Source organism: Prosopis cineraria, unplaced genomic scaffold, assembly GCF_029017545.1.
Source record: "Prosopis cineraria cultivar Desert tree isolate PC_DT_omini unplaced genomic scaffold, ASM2901754v1 PC3, whole genome shotgun sequence".
Classification (NCBI taxonomy): domain Eukaryota; kingdom Viridiplantae; phylum Streptophyta; class Magnoliopsida; order Fabales; family Fabaceae; genus Prosopis; species Prosopis cineraria.
In genome coordinates, this window is record NW_026555334.1 from 38,547,310 (window position 1) to 38,565,797 (window position 18,488).

At 36.2% G+C, this 18,488-nt stretch overlaps 3 protein-coding genes across 4 annotated transcripts; 1 reads left to right on the forward strand and 2 right to left on the reverse strand.

The window, feature by feature from the left end:
- Positions 1-931: 931 nt before the first annotated feature.
- Positions 932-4,589, reverse strand: LOC129304836 (cytoplasmic tRNA 2-thiolation protein 2). The gene is made up of 7 exons (XM_054944657.1): positions 4,183-4,589; positions 3,580-3,928; positions 3,403-3,489; positions 3,000-3,121; positions 2,713-2,791; positions 1,946-2,340; positions 932-1,314 (listed from the first exon to the last, which is right to left on the reverse strand). Exons 1-7 carry the CDS (start codon positions 4,533-4,535, stop codon positions 1,266-1,268), a joined length of 1,434 nt encoding a protein of 477 aa, XP_054800632.1. The 5' UTR covers positions 4,536-4,589; the 3' UTR covers positions 932-1,265.
- A 5,085-nt stretch (positions 4,590-9,674) lies between these two features.
- On the forward strand, positions 9,675-14,097 carry LOC129305249 (leucine-rich repeat receptor-like tyrosine-protein kinase PXC3). The gene is made up of 2 exons (XM_054945249.1): positions 9,675-13,091; positions 13,361-14,097. Exons 1-2 carry the CDS (start codon positions 10,751-10,753, stop codon positions 13,684-13,686), a joined length of 2,667 nt encoding a protein of 888 aa, XP_054801224.1. The 5' UTR covers positions 9,675-10,750; the 3' UTR covers positions 13,687-14,097.
- Positions 14,098-15,361: 1,264 nt separating this feature from the next.
- Positions 15,362-17,062, reverse strand: LOC129305250 (uncharacterized). Of its 2 annotated transcripts, none has more exons than XM_054945250.1 (3): positions 16,906-17,062; positions 15,782-15,889; positions 15,362-15,700 (listed from the first exon to the last, which is right to left on the reverse strand). In XM_054945250.1, exons 2-3 carry the CDS (start codon positions 15,873-15,875, stop codon positions 15,552-15,554), a joined length of 243 nt encoding a protein of 80 aa, XP_054801225.1. In that variant the 5' UTR covers positions 15,876-15,889; positions 16,906-17,062; the 3' UTR covers positions 15,362-15,551. The 2 variants fall into 2 exon arrangements, with proteins under 2 accessions (XP_054801225.1, XP_054801226.1); XM_054945251.1 differs by having other exon boundaries at positions 15,782-15,899; positions 16,906-17,027.
- Positions 17,063-18,488: the final 1,426 nt, after the last annotated feature.

Here is an 18,488-nt window from a genome sequence, read left to right on the forward strand (position 1 = left end):
ACTTAGTTGATGATTTAGAGGTAAAAATGTAAAATTATGGTTTTGAGTGTTTAAATTCTTCATCTAAAGTCCGATTGATATGAAACCAAAATTATTAGCTAGATTATAAAATTGTTGATGTGTGGGTGCTTGAATCACCTCACTCAAAGGTTTGAGTCAAAAGTTATGCTCATCTGAAATTCATAGTTAGGGAGTTGTCATGACAGTTACTATCATATCTTTGGCCGCCACCAATATATTTTCAGCTGCAGCTAAAGGACTTCTCAAGACCATTTGGCCACAGCTAAGAGAGAATTAATTGCAGCTAAAAGCTTCACTGAAAGTGTTGACTATGGTTTAATATTCTCTGACCGCAACCAAGTGCCCTTGTTAAGGGGGGGAAAAAACCCTTTTTACCTCATTTTAACTTATTTTCAACTTAAAGTATTATTCATACTTCCCAAACACTTTTTATTCCAATTTGTAATGGTTAAATATCCTTTTAAACTCAATTTTAAAATTTAATAATATATAAAATCCCATCACTAAAAGGTTTTTTTGCTTAACTTTTTGAGTTTTTATATAACTAAGTTTGATCATTCTCTTTTCATAACATTTTTATTATTAAATTAGTTATAAATGTCATGATAACCCTACCTTAAAGTTAAGCATGTGTTAATTATAGATTTAAGAATTTGAGATTATATAATTTGATATCAGTGACCCAATGATACCAAAGTTAGCCACAATTTCATTAAGGCAGGAAAGATTGGGGGCTTAATCTCTGAAAAAGTTCCAAATGACCTCTTTAGTGAGGTGAAAAATAACCCATATACTATCATGAGGAAAGTCGCACATGGACTTGTGAGGGGACACGTGCTAGCACCGCATTTGCTAGCATAAGGGACTTGGGGCCGTGCTATTACAAATTGCAATAATATGCTTTTAAGCATTTTATTTGGAGGTGGCCAAGAAAGCATTAAGTCTCATAACGATGCCATAAACAACGCAGTCCTTGCTGTTTTTTTCCAGGACAAAATAATGAATACTGAAAAAGCTCTAGAATAACACTGCTAACGGTCAAGAAGCAAAAGCAATGTCATATGCATCAATACATGTTAAGATCTTGAAAGTGATAATAATAATAAGCATAGAGATCCAGCAAAAATCATTAACGTTAGCCAGAGGATCTCACTAATTAAAACTCCGCTCTCTTTTGATCGCCGAGGTCAACAGTAACCTCGAATGTGATTCATCTTCACTGTCTGAAAGCAAGCAATCTAAATCTAAGTTTCATCTTCGCTGTCTGAAAGCAAGCAATCTTGTATTTGTTCCCTGAAAACAAGAATATTAGTGTCATGAAGGATAATTGACAACTAAATTTCATAGCACAGCGTGAGGTAACCAGAAACTTAAAAGTTTACTAAGAAGTAGATAGCAACCACGACACAAGGACCACGAGAAACTTGTGAGTTGTGATCGGACAGCAGAGAATCACGAGAAATCATGCAAACTAGATTGGACCCATGTGACAAAGAATGACTCGCCCTGTTGATTTGTGAACATTATAGCTTGCTATGGGTTTTCTAGACAGAGATGCCAAGAAGCCAAACCTAGAACTGGAACGAAGGACAGCAAAAGAATGCAATTTGTACATAGTATACAAGATTTAGCTTTTTATATTTAATTAATTAGCAAACTTTACTTCCCCAAAGATTACAATCAGTCAAGTCTTGGATGATGGAACCACAAGCAAAGCATCTAAGAATTCCCAGTATTCAATATTTCTCTTGCCCTTCTTCAATTTCATACCAGTGAATATTGGACAATGTGAGTGGAGATTATTATAGGTGCCCCACTTAATCTAGAGATGCACAGAAGGTCCAGCATCCTTAGTCTGAGATGCCACCGAACTCAAATTTAATATATTTTTCGTTAGCAGCGTCACAAAATTACTAATACTCACCTTCGGAAACTCAAATTCCCGTTGCTTAGTTGCTTCGCTCGTGCAACCACTGATTGAGGCAAAAGTGTACAAAATTGCTCCAATGATTTTGTATCTCTTGGAAGTATCTGAAAGCGACAACTTGAACAGCAGGAAGCATCGACAATATTACTACTTCTGAAGTTATCAAGATTGATCAAATCAACAGTCTCAGACTTGTCAAGAGGGCTATTGCAGAGATAACAGAATGATTCTGGGGAAACAGATTCATTGGACTTGAGATTGTATCTCTTCCGGCGTCTCTGAGTTGCCAAAGGGACTTTACCATCAACAATCTCAGGAATCCTGTTGAAATGGAATGGAATGAGTTTTCCAGCTGTTCTTACAATTGTGCTCTCTCGAGATGGGTTTTCTTCCTGCAAACCTATGTTCTATTAATGACTTGCTTATCAAGTTTAAAAGAAACAAATGCAACCTTGAATACAAATAAAAAGGCAGGAAGTTGAAAGCGTTAGCATGTTACTCCATCTCAAAGCCCGAACAATGAATTACTTAAAATTTCATACAAAGCACTTTCCAAGCAGAGTTTAAACTAAAAAAGGTAAGCACTGAGCAAAATAACCATAGCTTACAAATAATCTTTTTAATTGTGAAGCAGAGACGTGTATGCTTGATATAACTTCAAATTCAGCAGTACAATTAAGTTATTTCCCAAAGGATTATACCCAAACAACCTATATACTCATCTGCCCAAGGAAAACCTTGGGGGGCAGGATAACAACTTATACCTGCAAAAGTTGCACAAATGACGAGACCAAGCTATTAATGCCAGAGCGAGGACTAGTAGACAACAATGAGGTCTTTAGACTGCCCTGCCAAAGATCAGGCACATCGCTTATGCAAGAGTTATATAATTTTTTAGGAAAAATATGCTCATATGGATAAAATATGCATTAAATAATGTGGATTTTTAGACAAGCTTGAGAAAATGAAACTAAAAGAAACCTTTTTTGAAAAGAAAATAAAAGAAAGAAAAGATTAGAATGTAAAAAGGCGTGGCCATATAACTACAAACCCATCAAGTCGGCAAAGCATGTTGATCTCTTGGGCGAAACAGTCACGAAGAGGAAGCACAACAGGGATTTCCCACCTTGCATCAACATACTGTATATCTGCAGGTAAGGAATATCCCTGGCCCTGTCAAAACATATAGATAGATATGAAAACCCGTAATATATCCAGGAATTCAAGGATGCCTACTAAAACTCCTCTTTGTTTAGAATGAAAATGGAGAAACATGGGTGAGAGTAAGGATTTGTAAAACGCAAGCAATCTGGTGCAGTACATAACGATTAACCACCAGTAACTATTTGCCGTAGTAAGTGTCATTAAATTAGGTCAGTCATGAACAATATTTCATGAATCACAAACTTATGAAAACTTCAAGTCTTCAATTCAATCAAAATTTAACAACAAACCTTCACAGTGGCTGAAATAACATGGCGAGCAATTCTTGAAATGCAAGATCCTAGTACGATTCTGCTGTATCCAAATTCAGAGGCAACCTAGACAATGATAAAAAAATTTCTACTGGATGAACTTTTCAATAAATGCAAGTTTGAGGCTAAAATAAGTTTTGAGATTCCGATCCTCACCTTTTGCAGGGCCAACATTCTAAGGTAAAGCAATAAATCTTCCTTTCCAGTTGAATCACTAACAGCGTTGACCAGTTTGATTAATTTGTCCCTTCCGTCACTAGACTCCGAAGAGTAAACGGCCTCAATTGGCACAACATGCAACTCCTTTGTTGGTGGGGTTAGACTTGCCACAATCGAACTGATATCTTTGACTGCCTTCTCTAATTCACTGGAAGGAGTTGGAGAAGCGGCACTTTCGTCGATAAATACAACTCCCACGCCAAACACTGGCAATGATCTATCTCTACTTGCATCAAAGTTCTTTAGCGATCTATGTTGCATGTCATGAACAAACTGTAACGCTACCCTGAAAAGAATGCATTTTTATTACGAGAATGGTCGGACGAGAAAGAAACCCTTCGCACTCTATATCTTGTATTGAACGTTTTTTTTTTTCCCGGGATCTCCCAGCATTATGATGCTTGAGAGACCGTTTATGAAATTGCAAAATATTCAAAAATATATTTTAACACCCAACGCCGAATATTTCTGGGTGATCAATGGTTGACTCAGCAACAACTTCATTCACACGTTCCATAAGGGGGGGGGGGGGATATAAACCGCAGTAGACGGAAAGAGAGAGAGGAGAGACCTAGAAGAAGGGCCCCTGAGAATGCAACGAGGACCTTATCCGTTGGAGCAATCATGGCGTTTGAAGTGACAGCGAATCTAAACTTTCCAAACAAATTATTCCTGAAGCAATCAGCGCAAAACCGCCCGTCATCAATACCACCGTAACCGGAAATCGCCTCCTTGACCTTACACTTGATGCAGAGAGTATTAGCGATTGGATTGGCTTCTGCAGCGCCTGGCTTGGTCCGCTCTGCTAATTGGGCGCATGAGGCTACTTCAGCGGCTCCCGCTTCTTCGTCTTTGTAGCAGTTGGACTTGCATGCCGAGCCATTGCATGCCATGGTCGTCGATGCACCTTCTATTGGTTCGTTGAAGTTAATAGGGTTTTAGGTTTAGGCGTTAATCGACCACTCCGTTCAGGGGATGGATCCCCTGCATATCGGGCGGTATGACCGGGAAAACCGACCCGCACCTTATTATATTATTTTTTTTGGAAAAATTACTTTAAGTTACAGTTGAATCATTCTCCAATGCACATAAGAATAATTAATTATCTTGAGTTAAACCTTAAGGCAAATTTTCAAAAAATGACTAGCCAGGGCTGCAAAAAAGTTGATTAAATAAGAAATTAAAATACGTCAACGACTAAAGCCATTAGAAAGGGTATTAGCTTTGAGTGTATAAATCCACCACATTATGCCAAATGTGATTGATAAGATCCATTCTTCGGCCATCGGTCTATCCTGAATGATAATGACCTCTGTGTGTCTGCAGTTTTACACAAAACTATACGCGAATGATAACTTGTGAGAAATAGGACTTCTATAATTCCTATACGTTATGATATTAAAATACTGTTTGAGTTCTTGGAATTTTATGCTTAAGCTGATAGATGCAATTGTAAAGGAGTTTTTTTTTTTTTTTTGGGTGAATGATATAGAATACTGGATTTTTCGGACTACATCTTTTCTGCTGAAGCTAGCCTTCTCGGAAAGCTTTGCACACTCTCATTTACTGAATATAACAATTATACTATAATTATAAAATTTGTAGGCGATTGGAAATTGATGAAATTCTATCATCGATTGAATATATTTATGCAAGCATATAAAAGTAACGTCCACATTTAATACTCATTGCAATGATGAGCATCACGTGCTCATCAAGATTAGGAATAATTTTGACCATCCATTTCAGTCTTACTTAATCTTTATCATCCATTTAAATTAATTTTTTTAAATGTTTTTAATATATATTTATTGAAATAAAAAATATTAAAAATTTTAATATTAAATATAAACTATTTAAAATATATTTAAATAATTAATTTATAAAATTTATAAATTTTTTAATATTAAATTAAATTATTTAAATTACATCTGAACTATATAGTCAAATTGCAAAGTAATAATTTTTTAATGTTAAATTTAACTGCTATATTAAATTTATAGTTTTATATTGATCAAATTGATAATAAACAACTATATTAAAATTTTAAAATTTTTTATATTTTTTATATTAATAAATATAATATTTAAAAAAATTAATTTAAATGAAAAATAAAAACAAACAAAAATTGAAATAAAGAGTCAAGATCTTTTCTGCAGTGCTCATAAATGCAATTCCTATGGAAGAATTCCAACGAGAAGGTACCTGTACAGTCTGCCCTCTACCGCCGATGGACCATCGTATTCTGACATCTCACGCTGTTATTAATTATTAATTAATTACTATTCTAAAACTTCACCACCGAAGCCTGGACGTGTGCCAGGCCCATGATTTAGCCCAAAATTATAAAAGATGGGAAACAATCACGGTTGGGCCAGCATCAACGAAGGAGTTGCATGCCTTTTTTCTTTTTTATTTTTTTTTTTTTACAATGCATGCGTCAATAGCTAGTGTCACATGCTAGCAAAAAATACAAAAACTAACGTCATACATATAAAAGCTTTTATAGTGTTACATTGTGTTCAGTTGCATTTGTATGAAGTAATTAACTTGACGTTGTAAAACCTAATTATATTAAATCCTATAGTCCACTTTACGTACAAAAACATGATGAAATAAGATCAGCACAGTCTAAGGAATTGCAAGTTGTCTTTAAACTACTCAAACCAATCTCAACTTTCTCACCGCTGGCCACTGCCTTAGACTGTGATGATTTGCCAATTGTCATCCTCAGCCACTACAGTCTATGATGACCCATCTTCATCCTCCAGCCGCCGCCACGGGCCACCAGCCCACCACTCACCAATGAAGGACATTTTAAGATTAAAAAGGAAAAAAAAAAAAAAAGGACTTGGTTTGCATGATGTACCAAAATAAGGGCATTCTCAGGAAGAGAGTGACAAGGATGCTGATAAGGTAGGGTCCTAGTGGACTGTTACAGAGATGGGAACAAATTTGAAGTCATAAGAATGTATTAATTGAATTAATGAGGAGAAAGAATATCCAAATGATAAAAGGTAACAAGGATAGAGGAGGTGAGACAAGGAATGATACAAGGGCCATGATACTTGTCTAGTAAAGAGAGAAGGCAGTCTCTATCACAAGAGATTCCACAGAGAAAAGGGCCAATCTGCTTTTTTCAGTCCTTTTTTTTTTTTGTTGGAGGCCATATGCATCACAATTACACCCCCCCCATTCATGCACATGCATTAGTGGAGTCATGTCTTTCTTTCTTTACAATGTAAAAATGAAAAAAAAAAAAGAAAGATTTTTTTTCATTTATTAATTAATCATAATTCTATTCCTCTGTACACCACACGCTCATTTCACCTGCTCCCTGTCAATGGCGGTGGCTTACAGGTAGGGTCCCTTATTTTGTTTAGCATTCATCATCCAAGGATCACTCCTGTTTTGCTCTCATAATCATGTCCTTCTCTGCCTTTTTCCTCATTTCATCTTCAAAATTCTTGTTATCTCATTAAACTATCATTATTTTATTCTCACTGTTCACTCAAGTGACAATCATTCATCAATTTTATAAAGTAGTTTTAACCCATTGGTGCAGTAACCCACCATTCATGTCAGAAATCAAATGCTCATTCATGCCTGAGACTCCTTGCTGATTATAATATTGAGTTCTCTTTTTCTGAACCCAAAAAAAAAAAAAACCAAATATGGGATAATAACAGAAAACATGCAGGCGCTGGGATGTTCGTATTTTTTGAAGTATAAAGTCAATGTATGATTGTATTAGTGTGTTGTAATCTTGTATTATCAAGCTAACTGCTTCTAACTAAAGTACTGATACCCTGCAGAAATTCTGCCATGCTGTCTCTATGCCCATCTTCTTCAAACTTTTGAGCCAAAAAGAAAAGATGCTTTTTGAAAATGCAAAAACCTTTTTAAAATGGGACGAAAACTTTTTGAAGGAATTTCGGTAATTTAATCATCAGGAAAAAGAAAAATAAGAGAGGGAAAATGAAAAGAAGAGTGGTGAGACAAGTATGATGGCGTCGTTTCCTTTTTCTCTCATCTAAAGTTAGGAGATAGCCGAAAACTTTGTGGAGAAGGGAATTTGAGTTTTCAATTTTTATTGCCAGATTTGTTTATTTTCACTTTTTTTTAATAATATATGATATATAATGATAATGATAATAATGTGTTGTGGTGGTCGCTTACTGTCACACAGACATGTCTTGACCCTACTTGTCTGCAAGATGCTTCACTCCTTCTCCATCCCTCATGAGGCTCCACTCACCCATTTCAAATCACTCTGCCTTTTGCTTCTCTTTGATTTCTCTTTTGTGAGACCAAAATAATCACAATAATGACTACAAATGTACAGACTTTGATTAATGTGACTCCTTCAATTATTATCTCGACCATACACATCAGGTCCTTAGTTGGGTTCATGTATTTAAAAGCGTACATATTTACCATTTACAGCTTAAACCTTACTTTCACGCAAGTTGTTACTGACACAAAGATCAAATCTCAGTGACACTTCACCTTATAATAAATTTATAGTAATTTTCAGTATACTTCATAATAAAAGCTATCAGATTGCAGGGTTAGATAAGTTGAGTCCGATGACGTGCATCACTGTCACTGATATTCATGTGAGGCCGGTAATATTTTAATTTTAACAAAGAAAAAATTGCAGTATTTTTGTCCAATTGTGCCCATTCTTGCAGTTCAATTTTCAGCAATTTATTTATTATTTCTTTTTAAGCCTGCGATGGAATACATGAAGGCACTTTTCCCTTCTTTATTTGCAGGCAAATGGTCCACACTTCACACCACCTACATTCATTGTGATTGACTTTGTAGAGAAACTTTGATACTTTTTGCATATCATAATACAGTTTCAAGCGGAAAGCAAGAAGCCATATCCTGTGTAGTAATTAACGGTGGCAATGATAATTAAACGACAAAACGTGCTTTTTAAAGTAAGCTTTTGAAACTAAATACAACAAACGTTACTTATACAGTAATCATGTATAAACATATTTAGTTGTAATTTCTTAGTCACGTCTTCAATCTTTCGTGTTAAAAGAAGGTCTAAATAAAAAGTCAAAAGATCATCCAACCCAAAAACAATGAGAAAAAGTAGTATAGTGTAACTTGCCGGTATGCATATGGGCTGTCTCGTATTTATCACAGCTATATTAATACATTACTGATATTTTTTCTGCTTAATGTGGAGCCTTTTGTTTTGTTGTCTTCAAGAATAAAGAAATCTTGCCTCTGCTCTCAGCATCCCTCGACCACAGGGAAGAGTAATTTGGACAGTTTGATTACTCAATCATGTGCTATCTCTCTCAAAGAATAAAGCTGAGTTGAAATTAATTAGGAAGCAAACAGCTGCAATTGGCACCTACTCAAGTGAGACAGATAATCTCAAGGATGATACTGTAATGTTATGCACAATGAGACTGATCAAAGTTAAAAGTTTGTGACTTGAACGAGAGGAGAAATATAGGTATTGTAAGATAGACCAATAGTGTTAAAAAATATACATCTAAATTACCTTATAATTGACAGTGTAACTTGGTGATGGAATCAGCGTGGTTTCATTCAGGGTATATGGTGTGCTCAAACTGTGAGGTTCCAAACTGACTTGTACAAATTATCTTTCTGATACATACCTCCAATCCCCTTTGATGCTCACTTGTTATGATTTTGTTTTTCATCAGAGCTAAAAACGAAGACCAGTGGATATTTGAGTAACCTGTTGAAGTGTAAAGTACTTGAATCAGTAGGGGAGACCCATGGATGGGACAACAGAGAGAAAATGAATAAGGCAAGAGACGAGAGCCGGTGCTCTGATTAACTGATTTCTGCCTCGTGCAGAAATTTGTTTGGGTATATTTAACAAATCTGTTGAAATGTCTTCCGAAAATGGTACATCTAATCTTAATGGCTAACATAAATAAAATAAGCCTACATAGGGGGAATCCTAGGATTAGGTATTATGCTGCATTATGTAAGGACTAAGGACAACTTCGTTGCCCTCTCAAATCAATTGCCCTTAGGGCATTGCAAATAGATTCTCTGGCAGGGTCCCTTCTCATTAACAAAAAAACTTTGCCATATCCTCCTTTACTTTTGCTGAATATGTTGAGCACGACTCTTCGTTTTCAGAAAGCATTGGTAAAGTAATTGTAATTGAAACCCCCATACCTCTCTCTCCCTACAGTCTACATGGGGTTTCTGTGCTCAGCCATTAAACCCAGATTACTGAAAATAATGGAGTTTTGTTTCTAGCATGACGAGAATTTATTGTATTCCAAGAATACTCGTAAGGTATTGTGTCCCACGACGTAATAGTTCCAAAGCATGTGGGGGCAATGTTGCGTTGCTTGAATATATGCTTTAAAGCGTAGCAACCCTCCATGAAGGTGCAGTCAGAGGGGGTTTATGCAGCTTTCATTCACTAATCACTGCCTTTTTCTCGTGAAGTTTCAACTTACAAGGCAAACGATTTCCTTCCCAATCGCTCTCTCTCTCTCTCTCTCTCTCTCATTCACTGGCTCTGTGACACAGAAAAACACCTGGTCCGTGAATCCTGTACCTAAACATTGTACACTGTAATCTGTTGCCTTCGGTCATTTCATCACTTTTATTCAGGGAAGCCGTTGCTTCTTCACTCTTCCGCTCTGCAGTCATTTTCTCTGTTGCTGCTGTAATTTTCTCATCTGGTGGAATCATGCACATATCATTCGCAGCCCCCTCTTCATAATGCACCCTTCTCCTTGTTTTGCCCCATCATTCTAATATTCCATGGATATGGATTTTTATCTTTCCACCCTACAATCTTTTAGGTAAGCTTTTTTTGCCTCCAAAACTAAGGAGTGGCCGCACTCCGTAGTTATACATTGACGAGTGATCTGGGGTTCCAAAGAAGCTCGGAATCTTCGTCGAAGGAGGTGATGCAAGCAGCGAAGATTGAATTGCTACTTCTAATTCCTCGCGTTTGCAAGGAAAGTGGGATTTGTTGAGGGTGAAGGAAGAAAAAGAGTAATCAAAGCGGCGTTAATACTGTAGTAGTACAGTTAGACCTTACGCATAGAAGCTTTAAGAAGTGAAGGGAGAACATTGTACGGTAATGGAAATTCTGTTTTTGTTGTGTTTTGTGGTTGCTTGGTATGTGTCAAAATCTCGTCTTGTAGTTGTGGGTGCTGAGCTACAGGATCAAACTATACTGCTTGCCCTCAACCAAGAGCTTAAAGTACCGAGATGGGATGCTAACAACTCAAGTTACTGCTCTTGGCAAGGCGTTAGCTGCAATGACCGCTTAATGGTCGTGAAGCTCGATCTGTCTCATGCAAACCTCCGAGGTAATGTCACTCCAGTTTCCCAGCTCAAAGCTCTTCGGCAACTTGACCTTTCAAATAACAATTTTCATGGCTACATTCCTCCTGCTTTTGGAAATTTATCTGATCTTGAAGTTCTAGATTTGTCTTCAAATAAGTTCGAAGGTTCAATTCCACCAGAATTGGGTGGCCTCAGGAATCTTAAATCGTTAAACCTTTCCAACAATTTGCTTGTGGGGAAAATACCAAGTGAACTTCATGGCCTAGAGAAATTGCAGGAGTTTCAAGCCTCTAGTAATCAATTAAATGGATCTTTACCTACTTGGGTAGGAAACTTTACCAACCTCAGAGTTTTGGCTGCCTATGAGAACCTTCTAGGTGGTAGGATTCCAGATAATCTTGGCTTGGTTTCTGAGCTTCAAATTCTTAATCTGCATTCAAACCAGCTTGAAGGCCCTATACCAGCAAGCATTTTTACTTCAGGGAAGCTGGAAGTTCTGGTTCTGACCCAGAACAATTTGAGTGGTAATATTCCTCAAGAACTTGGGAATTGCCAAGGCCTTTCCAATGTCCGAATTGGAAACAACCATCTAGTAGGTACTATTCCTAAGACCATAGGAAACATTAGTAGTCTGACCTACTTTGAAGCAGACAATAACAATCTTTCTGGTGAGGTAGTGTCTGAATTTTCTCAGTGTTCTAATCTCACCCTTCTGAACTTAGCTTCGAATGGATTCAGTGGAACGATTCCACCAGAACTTGGACTGCTTATGAACCTCCAGGAATTAATTCTTTCTGGAAATAGCCTATTTGGCAATATTCCAGAATCAATTTTAAGGTGCAGGAATCTTAACAAGCTCGATCTAAGCAATAACAGGTTCAATGGAACACTACCAAATGACATCTGCAAATTATCTAGGCTGCAGTTCTTGCTATTGGGTCAGAATTCCATAGGAGGGGTGATCCCTCATGAAATTGGAAATTGTGCAAAACTTCTTGAGCTGCAATTGGGCAGTAACTATTTGACTGGAATTATCCCTTCTGAGATTGGTCACATTAGGAACTTGCAGATTGCTTTAAATTTGAGCTTCAATCATCTTCATGGATCACTGCCTCCCGAGTTAGGAAGACTGGACAAACTTGTTTCTCTGGATGTTTCGAACAATAGGCTCTCAGGCAATATCCCAGCTGAGCTGAAGGGTATGTTGAGCTTAATAGAGGTTAACTTTTCAAATAATTTGCTCACCGGCCCAGTACCAACATTTGTGCCATTCCAAAAGAGCCCCAATTCAAGTTTTATAGGTAATAAAGGGCTTTGTGGAGAGCCATTAAACTCTTCATGTGGAGATCTTTATGATGACAGCAATAACTACCATCATAGAGTCTCTTACAGAATCATACTTGCTGTAATTGGTTCTGGTTTGGCAGTCTTTATGTCAGTCACCGTGGTGGTCTTACTTTTTATGCTTAGAGAGAGGCAAGAAAAAGCAGCCAAGGATGCTGGGATGCTTGATGATGAAACTAATAACAAACCAACCATAGTAGCAGGGAGTGTCTTTGTTGAGAATCTAAGACAAGCGGTAGACCTTGATACTGTTGTTAAGGCAACCCTCAGAGATTCTAATAAGCTCAGCAGTGGTACTTTCAGTTCAGTTTACAAGGCAGTTATGCCTTCTGGGATGGTCTTGTCTGTTAGGAGACTCAAGTCCATGGATAAGACAATAATCCACCACCAAAACAAGATGATTAGAGAACTTGAGAGGCTGAGCAAACTCTGCCATGACAATCTGGTTCGACCCATCGGATATGTTATTTATGAAGATGTTGCCCTTCTATTGCATCATTTTTTACCCAATGGAACATTGGCTCAATTTCTTCATGAATCTAGCAAGCAACGTGAATATCAACCCGACTGGCCTACTAGATTATCCATTGCCATTGGCGTGGCAGAAGGTCTGGCTTTCCTGCATCATGTGGCCATTATCCACCTTGACATTTCTTCTGGCAATGTTCTTTTGGATGCAAATTTCAAGCCTTTGCTTGGGGAGATTGAGATATCAAAACTTCTCGATCCAACCAGGGGTACTGCAAGTATTAGTGCTGTTGCTGGTTCCTTTGGATACATACCACCAGGTATACAATTTTTCTGACACAGATATTACACGTGATGAAAACAAGTACATCTTTTAAGCGTTTGGCATAGGTTTTCTGTTAAAAATATGAAGGGTCTTGTTTTCTTTAACTGTTCAGAAGCATGTGATTGGACTATTAAAAAATTTCTTCCCTATCATGTTTTTATTGGAGGATTTGATAGTACGTTTAAGAATCCTTTACAAGTCTAGTTCTTTCTTACATCCATTCTATTTTTTATTGCATCTTTCACATTTTATTTCTCGACGCAGAATATGCATATACAATGCAAGTTACAGCACCTGGAAATGTCTACAGTTATGGTGTAGTCCTGCTTGAGATCCTTACGACTCGACCACCAGTTGATGAGGATTTCGATGAAGGCATAGACTTAGTTAAGTGGGTTCATAGTGCTCCAGTAAGAGGGGAAACTCCAGAGCAGATACTCGATGCAAGGCTCAGCACAGTATCATTTGGTTGGAGGAAAGAAATGCTTGCCGCTTTGAAGGTTGCATTGCTCTGCACTGATACTACACCTGCAAAACGACCTAAGATGAAGAAGGTAGTGGAAATGCTCCAAGAAATAAGGCAAAACTGAGCACACTGGAATTGAAGTTCTTTGGTGACGTGATCCATGTGATTGAGGATCTCAGAAATTTCAAGGTCATAGCTGATGTTAGATCTTCACCCAGCTCCTGCATGCATGTTGAAAAGGATTAGTTTTTTAAAATGAGAAGTTCGTATCTGAGAGGCTGAAGACTGAATAAGATACACACACACACACAAACTGCAAAAGCTTCTTGATTAAGCAAGGAAAGCTCAGTTCATCTAGCATATTGCCTTCCCCGCTGTTTGCAAAATGTAATTTTCTGTTCTGGGAGAGACTCATACAGCAATCAAATGTTAGTGTTAATCGTAAATTCCTACTTTCCTGTTGAGTTCGTTGATTGTATATTTGAACTTGTCCATGCAGGCTATAAACAACCATTACAGTCTGCGTTCATAATAACCCAATGTAATGTAGACAAATATCTTCTGTGACAAAACATGGGTAGCTATCAAAGTGAGAAAACGACAATCATCATCTCCCAACATTTTATTGTTGATGAATCAAATTTTGAATCCATGTAAGATTTAGATGTTTGGTTCCGGTCCCTGCATTAAATGCTCTCTTCGTAGGATAAGACAAGCAAATCATCTTGACATAGACCTGCAATAGCGACGCCATTGTCGATTAAACAGCCCCCCATGAAATGCAGAACTAAAAGATTTGAGAGGGAAAGGATTTGGAGTTTCTCTCAACTGAAAGCATAGTATTAGGCCAATTTGCTTTCCATCCAGAAGACATATAAATAGATCTTTCTAGAAAAGAGGTGGCTTTCTATTTTCTTTTGGGTGACTCGAGGCAACTTCCCTTTCTTTGCCGCTGATTTAATAATTACGATTAAAAGGGTCATCCCAAGCGTTTCAGGAACTACAGGAGCAGACTGCCACGTAGCCCGTTTGGTTTCATTTCGACAAGTGATATTTAACAACATCCACCATCCACGCTCATTTTTAACTTCTGAACAACTGGGAAATGTTAATGATACCTAATTTTCTGGATCATTTAAATGCGAATAGTACGATTTGGTGATGCAATTCAGCGAATATTTACATTTGGCCATTGAAAGATACCAATAACTCATTTATTCAACATCTAAATTTGAAAATATATAACTATTTCTCAATTAAATACCTGAAAACAAAAATAGATTAAAAACAAACGAAATAAGTTAATTACTTTCCATGAAAGTTAAAAGTGCATGCTATCACTTCAGAAGTTCCTCCTTTCAACATCAACTCCACATATTACAACAACAAACCTTATCCCAATAGATAAAGTTGAATATAAAGACTACACGCTCTATCAATCAAACTTTAGATATATTTTTAACAAAAAATTTCATTTAATATCAGTACAACTAAAAGCCTACTTTCCAAGTTATAACGCCCTCAGCATCAAATGAATATTCAAATTTCCCCCGGAACAAAAGGGAATGAATTTAGGCCTTCTCTATATAGTTCCTCCCCTGGCAGTGGCCTATGATGCGAAGCTTAATCTTTGACCTTTCTATCAAATGGATGACTACATTATGGTAATAAAGCGACGAATTGCTGTTGAGAATCTACCATCCCAAAAACCATTGACTACATAACAGTAACATCTCTAACTAATCTTCTAGTCCCTTTACTAGGTTCTGCTTCTCACTGTCACCTTGGCAAGCATAGAATTTAGATGACTGTAATGAATATTATTTAGTTTAAAGAGTATTCACACGGTACTTGAAACCCCACACAGCAGGGAAGAAATGAGATCAAACTATTGTCATTGACTGATACAACAATCTCGCATCAAACAGAGTTTGGAGTTGGAGACATATCTCCCATCAACAAAGAAGAGCCTATCAACCATCACAATCTTCAAGATTCAGGGCGCGACTTGACAATGAAATTTTGGCGACTTATGGGGTTCATGACAACTGGTGGACCAGCAGTACGAGGCCATGATTGAAATTTTTTATCAGTCTCTTCCCACCACTCCTTATTTGAAACTGTCTGAGGGGTAGTGCCTGAATATAACAATTAGGTGTTCCATCAAACTGCTGTATCGGTTGCAAAGCAAGACAATATCCAAGCAACGCAAAACTTACCTCCAAATATCTTTCGATCAGCAATAAGTTGATCACAGACCCATGCAAGGGCAAATGACCCTAATACAGCAGGTATGATGTACTTGACAGCCATGTTCAAAGTCCAGACTGATCAAAAATAAAAAAAATAAAAACATCAAAGCTCAAAGGACAAATCAACACTTGAAGAAAGACCACCCAATCCCAGAGATGAATGAAAAGGGAAATTGGATGGTCAACAACCAAGATATAAAGGAACCTGGAACATTTTTCCTTGGAAATATTAGGTTAATAAGACGTATAGGCAAAAAAGAAAAGCTACAATGTGTCAAATCTGAATCAGCTGTGCTTTCGCAATAGAAAGTTGTCAACATTATATCCTCACAAGCATATTAGAAGGGAAGAAACATCTGCTCAGAAACCACATTGTAATATATCCGCAGGACATTGAATCACGTATCAATTGCCATAGTTCAGGCGATCAGGCACCGACCAAGATCTCTCAAATTTTATCACACTCCGAAAAGAAGCAAGTGCATTATGGGCATTGTGAAGTTATTCTTATGAAAATAAGAGTAAGTGTTGCAAGCACGTACACTCTATAGTCAAATCCATATACAACAAAACATTACATGGAAGGCTTTCAGGATACTTGAGTCTCGGCTAAGATAGAGCTAACAACATTTTTGTCATAAGTTTTTCAGTTCCCAGTAAAAAATATGAATGACTAGTTAGGCAAAATTCAACTAAATGTCTTGGTCCCTTAATACTACAATACCAAGATGTTGAGACTATAAATCTTCCTTCCAATAAAAACACGAGAAGCAAGCAATACAGCATTATCACGAGAGGTAAGCCAGCAAACCCAATGCTTAGCCATATCGGAGGACAAAAATCAGCAAGCCAGCAAGCCCACTCATTGAAAGTCGAAAATCATTGCATAATCACAACAAGGAAGTGTTTAATCACAAAACCAGTATACTGTATTGTGAAGGCTGGGAAATGAAACCGAAGAACAAGATTTGGAATTCGAAGATCACCCGGAGAAGAGATTGGCACAAGATCCAACGAATGAAGTCGAAGTGAAATAAATCGAAAACTCATACTTTGACCTATGCAAAGGAGAGTTACAGAGTAAATCTTACCTCGCCGGCGATGGAACTAGACCTCCGGCGTCTCAATCAACGTTCGAACAGCGAGCGCTCTCACCTCGTGCGGACCAGCTCGTTCCTCAAATTAGGGTATCGTGGAGAACAAAGAACAGTCCAGATCGATAAAAGCGTTGGAGGGCATCGTGTGTCATTTCGTATTGTACTTGGAGGGTGAAATGGACTTTTCATTAAACAGGCCGAGGTAAGTGAGGAGCTGAGGACCACCCGACCAAGCACCAACCCGTCCCACACCCAAAAAAAAAAAAAAAAAACAGAGAGAGAAAAGGGCAAAAAAAAAAAAAAAAAAAGAATACGAGGACCAACGTAAAGGCCTACCCTTTCCCTCCTACCCGAAGCAGCCTCGATCAATTATTTTCATAATTCAAATTAATTCCCTCATCAATCAAAACAAACGCTAATTATTTTATTTTTTTAAAAGTAAAAGTTCGAGAAGGACTTTTCTTCTTGATTTCTTTTTGCCTCCAAAAAGTTAATTTATAAATTTATATTCATATTATTCATATTTTTTAATAAATAAATTATATATATTAATTCTAAAGTATATAGATTTTTTCCTGTTTTAAAAATATAATTTGGTCAAATTTTATTTTTCTACAGAAATTAATTACCCAAAAATATATAATATATTTTAATCAAGGAAATTATGAACCTAGATTAATTGAGAATATTCAAAATGTCAAAAAATTATATGCAATAGATTCGAGGTTTAGAAAAGTTTTGCATATAGATAAGACTTAAATACTTACTCTTATATATTTAGATATTATTATTCAATTAAATCAAGATAAATAAATTTTAATATATTAGTAATATTAATGACAAGAGTTTGTTATAGAATAAATAATCCATAAAATACAATAATGTTTTTTTATTTTAGAAGATGTCAATGTATATTTTTTAAAAAAATAAAAATAAATACAATTTCAATTTCAATAAATTTAGCAAACATTTAATTTATTTTTTAACAAAAACTAAACTCTATAAATCTTATGTTGACTCCAATAATTGTTGATATAGTAGTTAATAAGTGTTCAAATTATTTTTTGCTTGTTTCGATAACATTTGAAATCAATTTTAAAAGTTAGAATCATGATTTTATGAAAATATATCCAAACACTAATGTTATATATTAAAATTAATTATAAATTCAAAACTCTATTTTCTTTAAAAAATTCAAACACTCATTATGCATGTTAAAATCAATTATAAACTCAAGATCGTAGTTTTTTTAAAAAATATCCAAGCAACTTTTATTATGTCAAAATCAATTATGAACCAAAAAATATAATTTGTAAAATAATTTATATGAATTTTGGATAAATTTTTAAAAATGTATACTTGAAAAATTGAATTGAAAAATAGGTAATAATGGTTTATGAAATAACCATGGTCTTTGGTCAAGAAAAAAAAAAAAAACCCATGGTCTTGAGTTCATAGATGGATTTTGACATATATGAGGGTGCTTGGATATTTGTAAGAAAATTATAGTTTTAAGTTTGTAATTGTTTTTGTCATGTATAATGAGCATTTGAATATTTTTTTTAAACATAATTTTG

What these genes read in the sequence shown, in the direction of transcription:
- LOC129305249 (XM_054945249.1), top strand. Translation starts at nt 10,751, where the DNA reads ATGGAAATTCTGTTTTTGTTGTGTTTTGTGGTTGCTTGGTATGTGTCA. An exon ending in CTTTGGATACATACCACCAG is followed by an intron (nt 13,092 to 13,360) that starts GTATACAATTTT and finishes TTCTCGACGCAG; the next exon opens with AATATGCATATACAATGCAA.
- LOC129305250 (XM_054945250.1), bottom strand. Translation starts at nt 15,875, where the DNA reads ATGGCTGTCAAGTACATCATACCTGCTGTATTAGGGTCATTTGCCCTT. An exon ending in TGATCGAAAGATATTTGGAG is followed by an intron (nt 15,701 to 15,781) that starts GTAAGTTTTGCG and finishes TGTTATATTCAG; the next exon opens with GCACTACCCCTCAGACAGTT.
- LOC129304836 (XM_054944657.1), bottom strand. Translation starts at nt 4,535, where the DNA reads ATGGCATGCAATGGCTCGGCATGCAAGTCCAACTGCTACAAAGACGAA. An exon ending in ATGCTTTGCCGACTTGATGG is followed by an intron (nt 2,792 to 2,999) that starts GTTTGTAGTTAT and finishes TTGGCAGGGCAG; the next exon opens with TCTAAAGACCTCATTGTTGT. An exon ending in GGGAATTTGAGTTTCCGAAG is followed by an intron (nt 1,315 to 1,945) that starts GTGAGTATTAGT and finishes TCTTGTTTTCAG; the next exon opens with GGAACAAATACAAGATTGCT.